Here is a 15,520-nt window from a genome sequence, read left to right as displayed (position 1 = left end):
GGAGCAAGCACACGCTTAAAACCTTACGAAGTATTTTGAGCAAGCATTATACAAACTAAATTACTTTGTTATACGAAGAAATAGTTCGTAATTTGCGAAGAATTTATTTTGTAAGCTTATGTCGAGGGGTCCTATGCAAAAGATCTTATCTGGGCGTTCCCCCCCCCCCCCAGACAATCTTATCTTAAACGCAGGTAAATTTCACATAGTTTGATCATTTGATACAGCTACATATCAACATAATTTGTGAGTTTCATGAAGTGAATCTAAAGATGGAAGATCAATTAAACCAAAAGTGCATGTAGAAATATGTTTCGCTCACCGTCGTATTCATTCTGATTCATCAAAATGAGTGAAATTTGCCGGCGTTTAAGATAAGATTGTCTTGAGGGGAACGCCCAGATAAGATCTTTTGAATAGGACCCCTCGATGTATGCTCAAAATACTTTGGAATAACAAACTGCTTTTCCTTGTAAGGCCTAAAATAGTTTGTAAGGCTTTCTCAGTGCAGGCCGGCGTCCCGGGTGCCGCAGTGCCAAGCCAGGCGAGCCGCGGCCACAAGCCAGGCGGTCTGGGCCTGGGCCTCGGCCTGGGCGGCGCGCGCAATTTCGTCATTGATCGTAATCCTCCTTCCCGGTCCAGCACTCCAGCAGCGCGCCGACACGGCGAGCCGAGGCTGTTGGGCGAAGCAGTCCGTCTTAAAAACTCCAGTGCGGCGGCAGGCAGACAGTAGAACAGGTACCCTTCTAAAACCTCTTCCCGGAGATTTTTCAGAGAGTATGCGGCGCCACGCGGGGCCTTCAACGGATTCGACGCCGCCGAACGGTCGAACGGCTGCTCGAGTAGTAGAAGTGGAACCCTCGGCAACCTTCGGCCCGGTTGCCGCCGCCAGTCTACGCCAGGCTGGGCTGAGACAGGCATAAAGAGTAATAATAAAAGGCCGCGCCGGGAGGAGGGGGGGGGGGCTGGGCTAGAAGGAGAGAGTGAGAGAGTGAGAGGGCAGGGCTGCCCGGTCCTGCAACCTCAGGGCCGCAGAGGCGTTTCTGTCGACCTTTATCATCTCGGCACAAGGCAGTCTGCAGTCCGCACCGCACGCCGCGCGGCCTGCCGAGCGGGCCGAACCGCCGCCGCCGTGCGTTCGTCGGGTAGGCAACCCGCTGGCCGCGGTGTGGCGCGGGCCTGCCTGACGGGGAGCTTGCAGGCGCCCGAGCGGGCGGCCCACGCGACGCGCCTCACTCACTGAAGACACTCAAGAGGCACGCCGGCTCCACGTGGGAACAACAGGCGGGAACAGGGAACCACAACAAACAGGGAGCCGGCCACCTCCAGCTCCTCCAGCAGCTGGACACTGCCGCGCCGCGCGACGTGCCGCGCGCCGCGTTTGGGACAATGTTGAGAAAGGGACACGACTCCGCCGCGTGCGCGGCTCTTCTTTCCGTGTCCTTCGCGTGTGCGCATCGGGCACGCGTGTCCGCGTTAGTGTGTGTGTGTGCGTGTGTGTGTTTACATGTTGCGCTCGGTGGTTGGCGAGGGTCCAGCCCAGCGAGCGGCCAGCTGAGCACACCGCGCGGCGGGCTGCGCGGAGCCCCCGCCCCGCCGCGCCCCGCCCCGCCGCCCCGCCGCGCCCCGCAACGCCCCGCAACGCGCTGCCTGCGGCCGATCCCGACCTCACCTCAGTCGGAGTGTTGCGGCAGCGGCAGCAGCAACTCGTGATCCTCGCAGCCGCGCCGAGCAGCCGTGCCGTTCTTGCCCCGCTTCGCCTATCAGCCGCGGCGTGGCCGAGCCTGGCCGAGCGAGGCGCGCAGTCGTTGGACCCCCGCCTGGTCTTGAACCCGCGCCCCGTCGCGCCGACACGCGCGCGCTCTGCAAGCGAGGACTTCCCCGCCCAGTGCAGCCCAGTGCAGCCCAGTGCGTCTCAGTATTCCGCGCGCGCCTCTCTCCCCGACGACCTCCAAGACCTCCGACGCGCACCGAGAGTCCCGCGCCCCGCGGTGGACCGCGCACCGCGACCGAACGCAGGAACAGGACCGCGTTGTACCGCCCCGTCAAACCGCCCCGTCGCGGCGCACGCAGTCTGGGATACCATTTCTTGCAGGTGAGGCCGCTAGTCGCCAACGCGGAGCAGTACGTGCACCGATCCCGAGAGTCCTTTTCGTCGCTCTGTCTCTCTCGCACCCAGAAGGAACGCTCCGTGAGTGCGAGAGAGACAGGGTGATGAACACGACTCTCGGAATCAGACTGCAGAGCAGAGCGAAGCTGCTGCTTACCTTCCGGTGGCCGGAAAAGAAAAGTGCATGCACAGCGATGCACAGCAATGCACATGGTGACATGGGTCGCCGCAATGAGCTCGCTCTTTGTTATTGTTGTTGGATTCCATGTGTGTGCGCGTAGTGAGTCCGCGGGCGTATCGTTGTGTGTGTGTTTGTGTGTGTGTGTGTGTGTGTGTGTGTGTGTGTGTGTGTGTGTGTGTGTGTGTGTGTGTGTGTGTGTTCGTGTGGCCCATGGCCAGGCGCTCCATAGTGGTTTGACGCGTCCCGTCCCGCCGTATGCACAATGCGTTTGTGCCCGCCAAGCCACGCCGTCGCCACGCCGCCATGCCGCCATGCGCCGTTGTCCCGATGGTCGCTGGCTGCAGCCATGGCTATGCCGTTGGCGGCGGCGGCGGCGCTGCACACACGTGCACACACACACTCACACCAATACAGACACACACACGTGGCGACTGCATTGTCTTTTCGTGACGGAAAGCAAAGTGGTGGCGGTCCGAGCGGTGGCCGGCATGGCGCGCCAGTGCAGCCTTGAAGCGTTTATTAGAATACCGGCGAGGATCCGCAACGCCCCGCCCGCCCCGCCCCGCCATGTGCTATCCACAACGCGCCCCGCCCCGCCCCGCCCCGCCCCGCCCCGCCCCGCCCCGCCCCGCCCCGCCCCGCCCCGCCCGCGGCCACCGTCCGTTCTGCAAGGACGCTGCTTCGGCGCTGCGATGCCGTTGCGGCCGGCCGCACCGAAAATAAAACGGGAGCCAGTGTGGTGCACCCTGGCGTCAGAAGCGTCACCAGCGCACGGTGGCCGCGGGAAATGGTAAAAGTGACGGTGGCGACGACGAGGAGGACGACGACAACGACATGTCGACGACAAGCGCGGGCCGTGCAGCTGCCCGATGTGCACCAGGACACAGGACCCAGACCCTCCGCGCCGGCTGTCTGACTGGACAGACCGGGGACAGACTGACGAAAACGACAAAAACAACAACAACAATAACAACAACAACGGCGCGTTCATTCCAGAGGCCGCGCGGCGGACGTACCCAGAACACGGCCGTCGGCGTTAAGGACGTTAAAGACGACACAGAGCACCTTGTCAAGTAAGCGCACGTGCGGGCCCGCTCGGCCATGCCTGCCCATCTGTATATCCTGCTGCCCGTCCGTCCGTCCGTCCGTCCGTCTGCCTTCGCCTTCGCCTGGATGTGTCTTTCGCGAGCACGTGTGCGTGTGCCGGCTTGCGCCAGTGCGCGTGCTCGAGCGTGGCCCTGTGCCCTCGGCGAGGCGTGCGGGTGAGCGTGCACGTGTGTGTGAGCGTGCACGTGTGTGTGTATGTGTGCGTGCGCTTGTTGGGGGCGTGTGTCGCAATCCTGATAATGATAGACGGCGGCCGGTCAAACGGACACACCCTTGTCCTGGGGCAACGGTTGTGTACTGTATGTTCGCGTATGTGTGTGTGTGTGTGTGTGTGCGCGCGTGTACGAGTGTGTGGGCGTTTGCGTTCCCGCCATCCATGCAGAAAGATGTCCTGCGATCCGTCAGGCAGGCAGGCAGGCAGGCAGGCGGGCAGGCAGGCAGGCAGGCAGGCGGGCAGGCAGGCAGGCAGGCAGGTAGGCAGGCTGGGAAAGCAGACGAGGTGCTGGGGACAGCTGCTTGCGGCGCTGCTGGCGGTGCTGGCGCCATGCACTTTCGACCCGCTTGCAGCGCGCTGTGGCAGGCTGTGGCAGGCTGTGGCCTCAGAGACCCCTCAGCCTCAGCCTGCCTCGGAGCCTCGGCCCATCAGCGCGGCTTTACGGCGAGAAAACCCCGCGATCTGCCGCTGCCGCCTGTCCGGTGGTCTCGCCGCAGGCCGCAGGCAGGCCGCAGGGCTGGTGTCAGCCGTCCTGCGGCCACACGCACGCACGCACACACACGCACGCGAGGCGACACTCAGACCCTTCGTGGCCGGCCCGGCCCGGCAGTTAAACGTGCACTCCTTTCTCCCGACCTGATCCTTGATCCCTCCGTGCCGCGTCCACTCTGAAAGATGAACTGCACGCTGGCGGGGCAAGGGCCTGCCGGGGCCGAGCGCCGTGTGTCGGGCCCGAAACGGCATACGATCATGTACCAATGTACGGCTCTGGTGTGGTCTAGCCCGTAATGGTAATGAGGGTAGGCAACGCCGAGGCAGCCGTGCCGGCGGGTTGCCCACTGCCACGGCGCTCCCAGCCTAGAGGTAGGCAACGCCGAGGCAGCCGTGCGGGCGGGTTGCCCACTGCCACGGCGCTCCCAGCCTAGAGGTAGGCAACGCCGAGGCAGCAGTGCCGGCGGGTTGCCTACTGCCGCGGCGCTCCGAGCCTAGAGGTAGGCAACGCCGAGGCAGCCGTGCCGGCGGGTTGCCCACTGCCACGGCGCTCCCAGCCTAGAGGTAGGCAACGCCGAGGCAGCAGTGCGGGCGGGTTGCCTACTGCCACGGCGCTCCCAGCCTAGAGGTAGGCAACGCCGAGGCAGCAGTGCCGGCGGGTTGCCTACTGCCGCGGCGCTCCGAGCCTAGAGGTAGGCAACGCCGAGGCAGCAGTGCCGGCGGGTTGCCTACTGCCGCGGCGCTCCCAGTCTAGAGCGCCACAACCGCTCGGAGCTTCCTGCTCGTTTGCTGCTACTCGCTACTCGGTGCAGACTGCAGACTGATGCGTCACTTTGGCAGCCGGCCATCGCGGCCAGCACGTGGCGGCCTGGCTGCCGGGCCGCCTGTCGTCGGCGTGGCTAGGCTTGCCCCCTTGGCCCTTGGCCATGCCTCGGCGATGCCTTGGACCACGGCCCCGCGGTGCCCCGCGGTGCCCCGCAGTGCCCCGCATCGCGCAGCTCCGCCCCGCTCCGCCCTAATTCCTCAGGGACAACGACAACACTCGGGAGAGGAGGCCGACGAGGCCGAGGCGCGGCGGAGCCTTCAGCCTTCAGCCCCGCTGACCCACTGCCGCCCCTTCCATCCCCCGAAATAATTCTTTTCCGCCGCGGCTTGCCTGCGGACCGATTCGACACCTTCGCTCTGTCTCGCTCACTCTCTTGGGGCGTTCCGTTCCGGCGACGAAAGCACAGTTCGGAATAAGTCTCCCTGGCCAGTGCGAGTCCTGCAGTCGCGCAGCGCAGCGCTTTCCTTTGTTTCGGAGCGCTTGGCGCGCTTGGCGCTTTGCGTTGCGTGATTCGATTGGCCGGCTCCGTAAAAAGAGAGAGAGGGTCAGCGACACCACTTGGCTCACGCCGAGGCAGGCGCACAGTGGGCCAGAAGACCGGTGGAGGCGGACAAAACTCTAGATGCGTTTTGAGCTGCAGAGTCGCTCAACAGGACTCGAACCGAACGTGTGACCCCACCAATGCACTCCCAATTTCCTACTGAGAAATGCCGTGATGTCATAATACTAAGCTAATTCTCAGTACTCTACAACTCAAATCTATCATAATACAAAGAAATTTGTTTGTAATACTAAGAAACTGGTCATAAGTTACTGAGAACCCCTCACCATACGTTACTACCTTCGCTGTGCTGTCATAATACTAAGCTTTTTGTTCGTATTACGAAGAAAAAGCTCAGTAGGATCTTGGGAGTGTGGATTGCTCTCCGAACGAGGAATCCATTTGTGGGGTGACACGTTCAGTTCGAGTCCTGTTTAGCGTCCAGAGTTTTGCCCACCTCCACCGGTCTTCTGGCCCACTGTGAGGCGGCTAGCAGGCAGCTGGACCTCTCCGTCTCTCAGACCGAGCGAGCGGACCCAAAGCAGCACGCCAAAGAAACGCCGAAGCCACGCCAAAGCGCTCGCTGTGTTGCCACTCATCGTGTGCCTCCAGCGGCCTCCAGCTGCCTCCAGCCAGACACCGTGGCCGCGCAGACTCCAGCCGCGGATTCCAGGCGGCGTCCAGACGGACTCCAGACGGACTCCGGCCACCCACCAGCGCACCGCCACCGCCGCCCGGACTGCTGCAGCAGCATGCTCCAGGATCGCGGCGAATTTCCTGACCGGATCCTCGCGGGGCGCACGCGGCACGCGCACGCACACCTCGAAATGATATGGGTCAAGGAGGAGAGCAGCGCCATGCTCAGCAGGCCAAGCCGCTCGCCGCGCCGATAGACCTTTGTCCTGAGCAAATCAGCGAAGTAGGTCTGCGTGCGTCACCGCGTCGCCGTCGCCGACGTCGTCGTGGAAAAAGGCAGAGATTGTGCGCTCGGTCTTTACGACTGCGTCGCACTCCGTCTGACTCCGACTCCGTCGCACCTAGGCGGCGCGGCGTTCTATCGCGCACGAGAGGCGTGCTGAAACTCGCGCCAGCCTGCTGCAGGCCGGTGCCGAACGTCGCTCCGTCTCTCTCACACTCTCGGGCGTCCCGCGCGAGTGCGAGAGAGACGGAGCGACGCGACTGCTGGCCGATTAGAGCCGCGACGGCGTGGCGGCCGCGACGCAGTACTGACTTGCAAGGGGCGTTGTGCGCGGCGAGCGGCACACAGTGGGCCAGAAGACCGGAGGAGGCGGACAAAACTCTAGACGCGTTTTGAGCTCCAGAGTCGCTAAATGGCACTAGAATCGAACGTGTGACCCCACCAATGGATTACTCTTCTCCGAACAGGAAATCCATTGGTGGGGTCACACGTTCGGTTCGAGTCCTGTTTAGCGACTCTGGAGCTCAAAGCACATCTAGAGTTTTGTCCGCCTCCATCGGTCTTCTGGCCCACTGTGCGGCAAGTCGCAAAGGGCTGGGGCCGGCTAGGGCTGGGTGACTGAGAGCGACGGCGGCGCGCACAGCGGTGGAAAACACGGGAAAGGTCCTTCGCTCGCGCAATGTCCAAGCACACTGCGTCGCGCTGTGTAACGTTTCTGAAAGAAACAAAATGGGCGCGAAAAGAAGCTGTGGGAGCACTCGTTAAATTACCCAAGGGCCTGCTGTGGCGGAGTTGGGTGTTCCAAGGGTGTTTGCGACGGGGAATCCGGGTTCAAAACCCGATCACGGCGTTGGAGGACGGCCCCTGCAGACCGATCGCGAGAGCCGTTTTCGTCGCTCCGTCTTCCTCGCACTCTTGCGGGACGCCGCGGGAGAGCGAGGCAGACAGCGTGGCGCATTATTTTCGGCAGGCATTCCAAGGACGGGGCGAGGAAAGTGCGTGGCCTTGAACGCGCCGACCGCGCCGTGGCTGCCTGTGGCTGCCTGTGGCCGCGCACCGCCAAGTGAACGCCGCCTCGTGCCGAGCCGAGCAGGAAGCACGTAAAGGTGGTCCATAAGGAGATAGCCGGCGGGGCGGCGGCGCTCTGAATTTGGCGCGGAAGTTTGAGACAAATGTGGCGGATGCTGCGCCTGCCGCGCGAGCGCCGTGCGAGGCTGGCCGGGGCTCGGCCAGCTAACGACGCGACATCCAGGATCCAGGCCATCCCGGCCAGCGCGCCGGCCGCCCGGCCAACCAGTGGCGTAACCGCGCGTGCGGATCCACGATCCGAGGCGGGGCTGCGGCATAATGCGAAACCCGCCGGCCGCCGCGCTGCAGTGCTCGGTGCACTCGCAGCGCGCAGCAGCGCGGACCTGGAAGAGGCTGAGGCATCCGACAACTTGATGGACGACTCGTCTCTCGGAGTCCACGCACGCCGCACCGCCGCACCGCGCACGCTAGGGCAGTCCGCCGCAGTCGTGCTGCAGTCCAGTGCAGTGCTCTCCGAGTGTCAAGCACCTCGCCGAGCCTGGCGGCCCCGCCCCGCCCCGCCCCGCCCCGCCCCGCCCCGCCCCGCCCCGTCGCGCCCCGCCCCGCCCGTGGAGTGCACCGCGCCGCGCCGCGCCGCCGGGACAGGCCGCGCCAAAAGTTTGCACGACGCGCACCTCGCGAGCACGCCGCCGGAGCAGGCCGTCGAAGTTTGCTCGGTCCGGCGCGCGGGGGGTCTCGGGCTGCTCTGCGGCACGTCGCAACGCGACCGGCAGGAACCCGGCCAAGCCGAGTACGGCGGTACGGCGGTACAGGCGGGCGCCGGTTCCGCCCTTGAACTTGGCGGGACATGACACATGCTCTTGGCCGCCGGCCGCGAGTGTTGTACCGACCAGAGGGACCGGGCAGAGGACGCGGCGAGGCGCAGTTAGCTCCGCGTCTAATTGCCGCCGAAACCAGTGGCCTCCGATTCCGGTCATCGATTGCGCCGCTCTGTCTCTCTCGCACTCGCGGGACGCGATGGGACAAGGGTGGCGCCTCTCTCATGCCGCGAAAGAGACAGAGCGACCAGAACACCGTCTCTCTCGCGTCTTACGGGACGCCCCGGAAGTGCGAGAGAGACAGAGCGACGCAAACGATTCTCGGAATGAGTTTACTGCTGGCGGCGGCAGGCGTGTGTGGTTCCCATCAGAGGCAGTGATTGGGGCGGCCTGGCTGGGCCCAGGCAGCAAGGCAGCCGGCGTGGCGACCAACCGGTGGCGACTCCAGGAAGATGGGGGTCATCACGTCCTCCCAGTCATTCCGATCCGAGGGATCGTTCGTTTCGTCGTCACCGTCTCTGTCACACTCATGCGGCCTTCTGTAGGGGTGCGAGAGAGACAGAGCGACGAGACGATTCCTCGGCATCGCTCGTCGTGCCCCCGTGACGACGACGACACGCAACAATGGCATCGGTTTCCCGGCAGGCGCAGGCTGCGCAGGCCACGCAGGGAAGGCCGCCCCGCGCCGCCACATTTTATATCCCTTCCGGCTCCGGCGCTCCCGCCGCGATGTGAAAATTTCCAGTGTTAATACCACCATTAAAAAAATTACAAAAAAAAAAGAATCGTTCCAAAATTGTGAAGGTAAACAATCCGGAGCGCCCGCCGATATTGAGCAGGGTCGGGGAAGGCACCAACGCCCACGCCGCAAGAAAACAAAACGAAATTGAATCGTGTCCTCCGCGGGCAGAGGCAAGGTGAGGCGCTTGCGAATTCGGCGGTGGAAATAAGAAATAAAAGGTGCTGGAAGCAAGGCAAGCAAGGCCACGCGGTCAAGGTGTCGGGCAAGTGGTTATCCTATCCCCCCAAAGGTAGGCCCCCCTATCCGTCGCCATGCCGTCGCCGGCGTCGTGACGGACGGATTTCCAAACGGCGTCCGCTCGTGGGCGCAGAGTTTCTTAGATCCGGCTCCGTGTATTTATTCTCGCTAATGACCCGTGTGGCGTATGTACGCTGTACGGAGAGTCGAGTGGAGGCGGTGACCTAACCTCCGCCGACTGGGGAATTCCGGAATTCCCAGCACCTTCGCGTTGACACTTTCGGCCGCGCTTGAGACTAGCGAATCATTATCTGGCGTTAGCAATCGTAGCCAGAGCGCGAAAGCGGCCACACCTAGGGAGGACTTTGTGTTTGCAAGTATCCTGAAAACTGGTTGGAACTAGTTCGGGCTGCGCGGCGGGCTGCGCGTTTTCGTCGTGCTGCGCATGGCGCGAAAGAACAGCGCGGCTGTCCGGCGCCGACCCCGCCAAACGGCGCCTCTATTCAAACGCGCGATCTTTAGAATCCGGGCGAATTTATAAGGCCCGGTCGTTTCAGCTGACATTTTGCTACGGTTTTATGGGGAAAGACCATTTGAAAACACGCAGCGCGCAGGCGCGCGCTCTGCTACTGCTGCCTCAGCCGCCGCCGCCTGACCTTGCTCGCTAGCGCCACCTGTGGGCGCTCGCGCGAACTACCACGCAGCCCAGCTGAGCCTGCCAGCCAGCAGCCAGCTGGTCGCAGTGTAAATATCAACAAACAGACAGCCTGAGGTTTGGTTGAAGCGACCTGCGTTTTCGATCGCTATTTGGGTAGAAAGGTACGTACTGGGCGTACTGTAGGGGCAAAAGAATTGTACGCGAAATGGCGCTGGACTTCCGTGGCTCAAAAGCCAGGCGGAGGAGCGTTTCAAGCGCAGATCGAAGATCCTTTGTTTCGCGTCTAGCGCTCGCCAGCGGAGCGGACCGTCATGGCGCTGCTACACTGCGAGTCCTGTCGCGAAAGCGCGTCCAGGCTAGGCAGGCTAGGCTGCAGCGCCCCGCCCGCTGGAGTGAGGTTATTTTACTGGCGCGGGGCTCGCATCGGGCGATGCTCCTTTTTGTTGCTCGCCCTGCGAGTGTCGTGGCTTCAGTTGCGAGAGTGAGAAGTAGTCGTGATGAAACTCGGTGGTTGTGGCGCGGGGCGCGGCGGTGCGGTGCAGGCCGAGCAGGGCGTAGCGTGGCGTAGCATCGGTGCCAGGCTCGGCTAGTGCCCTGGCTCCCTTCCAGGCCAGTTCGCGCTTCGCCCGACACTTTGGCTTCACAAAAAGCACGCCGCCACCTCGAGCGCTACAAGGCACAGGGATTTTCGAGGGCGGTAGACAAGTTTTATTTGACGGGGCGAGGGGGTCGAAGGGTGGGGGAGGGAAGTCTAGAGGGCGCTCAAGGCTGCACTGACACTGATGCATTTCAGCGAACCTGCACATCTCCCGTGCCCCCTTCCCTTCCGCGTCTCGGCCCATACGTATGTGAGTGAGTGTGTGTGTGTGTGTGTGAGTGAGTGAGTGAGTGCAAGTGTACGCGCGCCAGAAACCCGTAGTACCTGATGCCTTAATAGCGCCAACGCCGTCTCTCCGTCTCTCTCACTCCCTATGCTGCAGGATTATGAAATGGTTATTATGCCATAGGCACTCAAGTGTGCTACAGCCGTCAAGCATGTAGTTTTATGGGCAGCACACTAGCCCAATGCATTCCTCAGTTCCTACCTGTCAAGGGATACATTTGTATTGATGGATCCTAAGTCCCCCCCCCCCCCTCCCCAGAGTCAACTGCACATATCTAATCAGGTTTCTGTTTTCTGATTACAGATTACATGTGAAAAATGCCAACACTTGTGGAAGCTTTGGAGGGCAAATATGGCCCGGAAGACGTTGAAGGAATCGATGAGGGTCTTCCGATAGCGATTTACGTGCCAAGAAAAGGACCCAGAAATATTGTTCCATCATTGCTGGTTCTAAATGACTGTAACATTGACTCAGCTGGAGATGAATGTGATCTACAGAAAAAGTGCCATGTTGTTGAAGAGCTGGACCTTGCTCAAAACAATATCACTCACTGGAGCGATGTAAGTATCAGATTCATTTGGGTTTCGTTCATTAAAATTGGATTTATAAGATTTCCTCAACATCTTTTCTGTCTTACCAGGTTCTAACAATCCTTCGGCTCATGCCGCAAGTAAAGTTTGCAAATTTAAGCTTTAACAACTTGGCAGAGGAACTGACAGATGAATTGTGTGACAAGGAGAAGCACACACCGTTTCCACTTCTTCGCAACCTGGTACTCATATCCACTCATGTCAGTTGGTGCACAATAAAGAAGCTACTGAAGCTACTCCCAAAGTAAGCAAATATAAAGAAATTAGAAAGTCTGTCTTTATATTTTTTTTAAGTTATATTTTGCTGTTATTTTAAACCTCTCTTGTTTTTACTATCCTCTCCCAGCTTGGAAGAGTTGCATCTAAGTTTGAATGACTTCAGCACTGTGGAGTTAAGTGACATCTCAGCAGATATTCACCAAAATATCAAAAGATTACATTTCACTGGTAATTATATTTCTGTTATTACCCACCCATTTTAAATCTAGTTTACGATTAAATATATTTCTACTTTTGCAGGTAATCCTATTTGTCGGTGGTGTGAAATATCAAATTTGGGGAGATGTTTTCCAGCTTTGGAGTCCCTTGTTTTGGCAGATTGCCCCCTGCTGTCTCTTGATCCCTCCCTCCCAAGTAAGTTGCCCTGATGTAGTAAGAATATTCCTTGATAATATTCCTAATTCAGTGTGAATTTTAATATTGTCATCCATTTTCCAGTTGAAAAATGCAAAATTGATGACAGTGAGGAATCTGAAGATTCTTGCTCATCATGTGGAAGTCCTCCTATGCAGTATGGAAGATGTGAGAGTGAATGCGAGTCAGCTGGACCAAAACCGTACTCATCACATGATGTTTTCCGGCAATTGCGCTCATTGAATCTGACCAACACTCATATAGCATCATGGGATGACATTGACCGTCTTTCATGTTTTCCGGCTCTCCACTGTCTTCGCATCAATGGTTGCCCCTTATTTGAGGTAGCAACATAAATATCAGCTTTGAAGTGTCATGACTGAGCTTCTATTTTTATCTTGTTATATACGTAATACACATTAAATTTTTTTTCTTAGGAATACACCGAACATGAGCGCAGACAACTTCTAATCGCCAGATTACCCAATGTCCAAACCTTGAATGGAGGAGGAGTTATTAGTCCAGAAGAAAGGGAAGACGCTGAGAGAGCATTTATTAGATTTTACATGGAAAAGCCTGAGAGTGACCGTCCAGAGAGGTATGAACTCAGAATTTTAACTTGTCTCCCTTTGTCTCGAAGACTTCAATTATTTAAACTTCCTCTCTTGAATGAGGAACTGTATCCCCTTCCAAACATGTGCAGATATCAAACTCTGCTGCGGTTAAAAGGCTGGAATGACAATGATTGAATTGTCGGCATGGGGCACTAATCTCAGCCAGGTTGGCGTTGTGGCGCTGCTTTAATATCAGATTTACTGTGTCCACCCCGAGCAGAAGGAACTTTTATTATGATTATTTTTAATGTGTTTCCAATCCTTCCTTATTTTAGGTATGGGAATCTTCTTGGAGTTCATGGCCGCCTTGACCCCCTAGTCAACATTGATCTCTCACCTGAGAAGAGAGTCAAAGTGAAAATTGTTTGGGGTGACAAGTCAGAGATCAAAAGCATCAATGTTTATCAGACTGTAAGAATTGTAACTTTTCAGTCACCTAATATTGAGTCCCTGTAGTTTTCCTAATTATTCGTGCTTTTTTTCTTTATGTTTTAGGTCAGTGAACTAAAAAAGACCTTGGAACCAATATGCGGTATTGCAGCATCCAAAATGCGCCTCTTATATATTGATCAAATCTACTTGGACACACCATGCCAGCACGAATTCATGAAATATCCAAATAAACAGCTGTACAGCTACAATATAACTAGTGGAGATGAGGTGCATGTAGATTCAAAATAGTCATAAAATGTGAGGAAACTGCCCAATTATTCATTCACTTTAGGTGAAACTTTGAGTTGGTACTGAAGTGAGATTAAATATGCAACGGTTTTGTTGCATAGATTAATTTTTACTTAACCCCCCTGTCAGATGATTCTTGGTGATGATCATCAAGTTTCTTTTGTGACAATGGCTTTTTATTAACATTTTAAATGTGATATTGGGCTTAACAGAAACTGAAGAGAACAATTTTATCTCCCCCATGAGTGTCAGTTATTCATGTGATATACATTTGTCAGTTTCAATTTTCCTTCCTCTTTACTCGCCCTTCTGATTGAACAATTTTCTTCTTTCGGGTAGAAATGTTAGTCAAATTTTAGGATTTTTGACTTTGCTGCCCGCCTACTGTTTTTTCTGTGATTTCCCAGGAACAGATTATCATTGGACTTGAGGGCTATTAGTGTTTTGTGGAAAATTGCTTGATGACACATTTGATTTGATTGAAAGTTTTACAGTTGTTGATGTATCAGCAGCTTGTTCCCTACTGCTGTTGTCATATTGTTATTCATTAGAATTTATTGATTTGGTTTTAAATAAAATCAGATGGTAGTTGTCAGGTTGTCAGAAAATACATACGTTACCCCCACACATACAAAAAATGTGTTTCAACATCATGTTACCTACTTGTAGACAGAGTATCAATCATTTCCTGACAAGGCTATTGTGATATAGTAATTAAGGTAATGAGTATTTTTATTGTGCTTAGTAAATATTGCTTGATGTCGATCAGATTTGATTTAGTTGGCAAATAATGCCATACCGTTTCAAACATTAAAATTTAATGAGGTTTGAATGAGGTCAAATATTGGTGGTGGTTTTAGTTTGAATGTGATATAAGCTCAGAATCAGTTACATCTTGGATGAACTTCCCACTCATTTACAGTCTCATTGGAACTGATATTAAGGCAGGACGGTGATTGCGAAAGCTGGAATCTGACATTGTAAAGTTTACTAATGCTTAGTGTTGTGTGTGTCTTTACCACATAATGTGGTTTCTTTTGCCATACATGAATGTAGAAACACTTTGTTTGATTAAGTCTGATTTCAATGCTGATTTTCAAACTGTTTCAACAGTTATGACCTGTACTGAAAATTTTATGTCTGCATCGTCTGCAGGCTTGTTTGTCTTTTGTGCTATGATGTTATTCCTTTGGAGTCATTACTCGAAGAACATGTTTTTGTTTTCTTCCGGATATTATGATTTGCAAATTTTCCTCATTACTACATCTTATGTATTGTTGAGCAGATTTGCAGCTTCATGGTAAATTCTTTTTGCGCTCTCACTAAAATTAAAATTCTATTCATTGTTAAGATATGAAAAAAAAATAATGAAATAAATAATTTATGTAGCTGTGATATTGTGTGAACTATAAACTCAATTAGATTCTTTCTAAAAATTTAAAGAGATTTGAATTTTTAAATGTTTCATATCATGTGGAAGATTTGTTTTCTCCTCCGGAAATTTTTAATGACAAGTGGTAAGAAAATGTGATGTGCCCAGACACTTGTGTACAAATAACATAAGACGGAAATTGTTCTTCTTCATTTTATCTGCCTTACACTTTTGTTTCTCTTGTTTACTAATTACGTTGAGTTCTGAGAGCATAATGTTCGTCTTCAAAGCACTCAATTGCAAATAGGTTCTCTATAAGGTGTTATGCATGTTTCTTTGCTTACTGTAATATAGAATAATTGTAGTCATGTTTATCAATTTCATTATGTAAGTTGTAAATGTTAGATTTTGAGTCATGGAAAAAGCACTTAATTTTTTTTTCCACACAAGAGTGATGCAGTAGTTCCTGGATAGTGATTGATATTGAAAGGATTTTTGTGTGCGGTAAGAAAGTGGTTTATTATGTTAAAGATTGTATGTCCAGTATTAGTAAGAAGTATGAGATAAATCTCATGGAGAGAAGAGATATTGTGGATGATTAATTAAACTTTGAGCATCAGATACGTTTCTTAACGTCTATGCTAGAACTGTTCCCTTATTTTATTTTTATTTTTATGATTTTTTTTCTGAAGATTGTCAGTTGTGCTAATGCAAGCTTTGTATTTATTTGCAATGTTTATTGCATGTTCGACTTCATTTTTGTCTGTTTACCAGTCGATCTTGGCACAATGTAAAGAGGGAGTGACAATTTTTGTGAGAGACTTCTGTTCTTCTCACTGTTGAATAAATGTCTTCTTGTGACTTTAAAGATG

At 54.9% G+C, this 15,520-nt stretch overlaps 1 protein-coding gene across 3 annotated transcripts; it reads left to right on the top strand.

Moving 5' to 3' along the window:
* The first annotated feature begins 1,823 nt into the window (after positions 1 to 1,823).
* LOC117639921 (tubulin-specific chaperone cofactor E-like protein) lies at positions 1,824 to 15,519 on the top strand. 3 transcript variants are annotated; one of them, XM_034375999.1, is made up of 9 exons: positions 1,824 to 2,095; positions 11,062 to 11,318; positions 11,399 to 11,592; positions 11,695 to 11,795; positions 11,868 to 11,981; positions 12,066 to 12,325; positions 12,419 to 12,579; positions 12,871 to 13,006; positions 13,091 to 15,519. In XM_034375999.1, the coding sequence occupies exons 2-9, from the start codon at positions 11,076 to 11,078 to the stop codon at positions 13,274 to 13,276; spliced, it is 1,395 nt and encodes a 464-aa protein (XP_034231890.1). In that variant the 5' UTR covers positions 1,824 to 2,095; positions 11,062 to 11,075; the 3' UTR covers positions 13,277 to 15,519. The 3 variants fall into 3 exon arrangements, with proteins under 3 accessions (XP_034231890.1, XP_034231881.1, XP_034231896.1); XM_034375990.1 differs by lacking the exon at positions 1,824 to 2,095 and adding an exon at positions 9,885 to 10,035; XM_034376005.1 differs by lacking the exon at positions 1,824 to 2,095 and adding an exon at positions 10,251 to 10,271.
* Position 15,520: the final 1 nt, after the last annotated feature.

Source organism: Thrips palmi, unplaced genomic scaffold (genome assembly GCF_012932325.1).
Source record: "Thrips palmi isolate BJ-2018 unplaced genomic scaffold, TpBJ-2018v1 HiC_scaffold_1, whole genome shotgun sequence".
Classification (NCBI taxonomy): Eukaryota; Metazoa; Arthropoda; class Insecta; order Thysanoptera; family Thripidae; genus Thrips; species Thrips palmi.
The sequence above is the reverse complement of the archived record's forward strand: the minus strand, read 5'-3'. Positions and strand labels throughout refer to the sequence as shown.

Bases quoted from the DNA above. Each gene is read 5' to 3' on its own strand.
- LOC117639921 (XM_034375999.1), top strand. From the start codon at position 11,076: ATGCCAACACTTGTGGAAGCTTTGGAGGGCAAATATGGCCCGGAAGAC. The intron at 11,593-11,694 runs GTAAGCAAATAT...ATCCTCTCCCAG, and splicing joins CTACTGAAGCTACTCCCAAA to CTTGGAAGAGTTGCATCTAA. The intron at 11,982-12,065 runs GTAAGTTGCCCT...TCCATTTTCCAG, and splicing joins TCTTGATCCCTCCCTCCCAA to TTGAAAAATGCAAAATTGAT.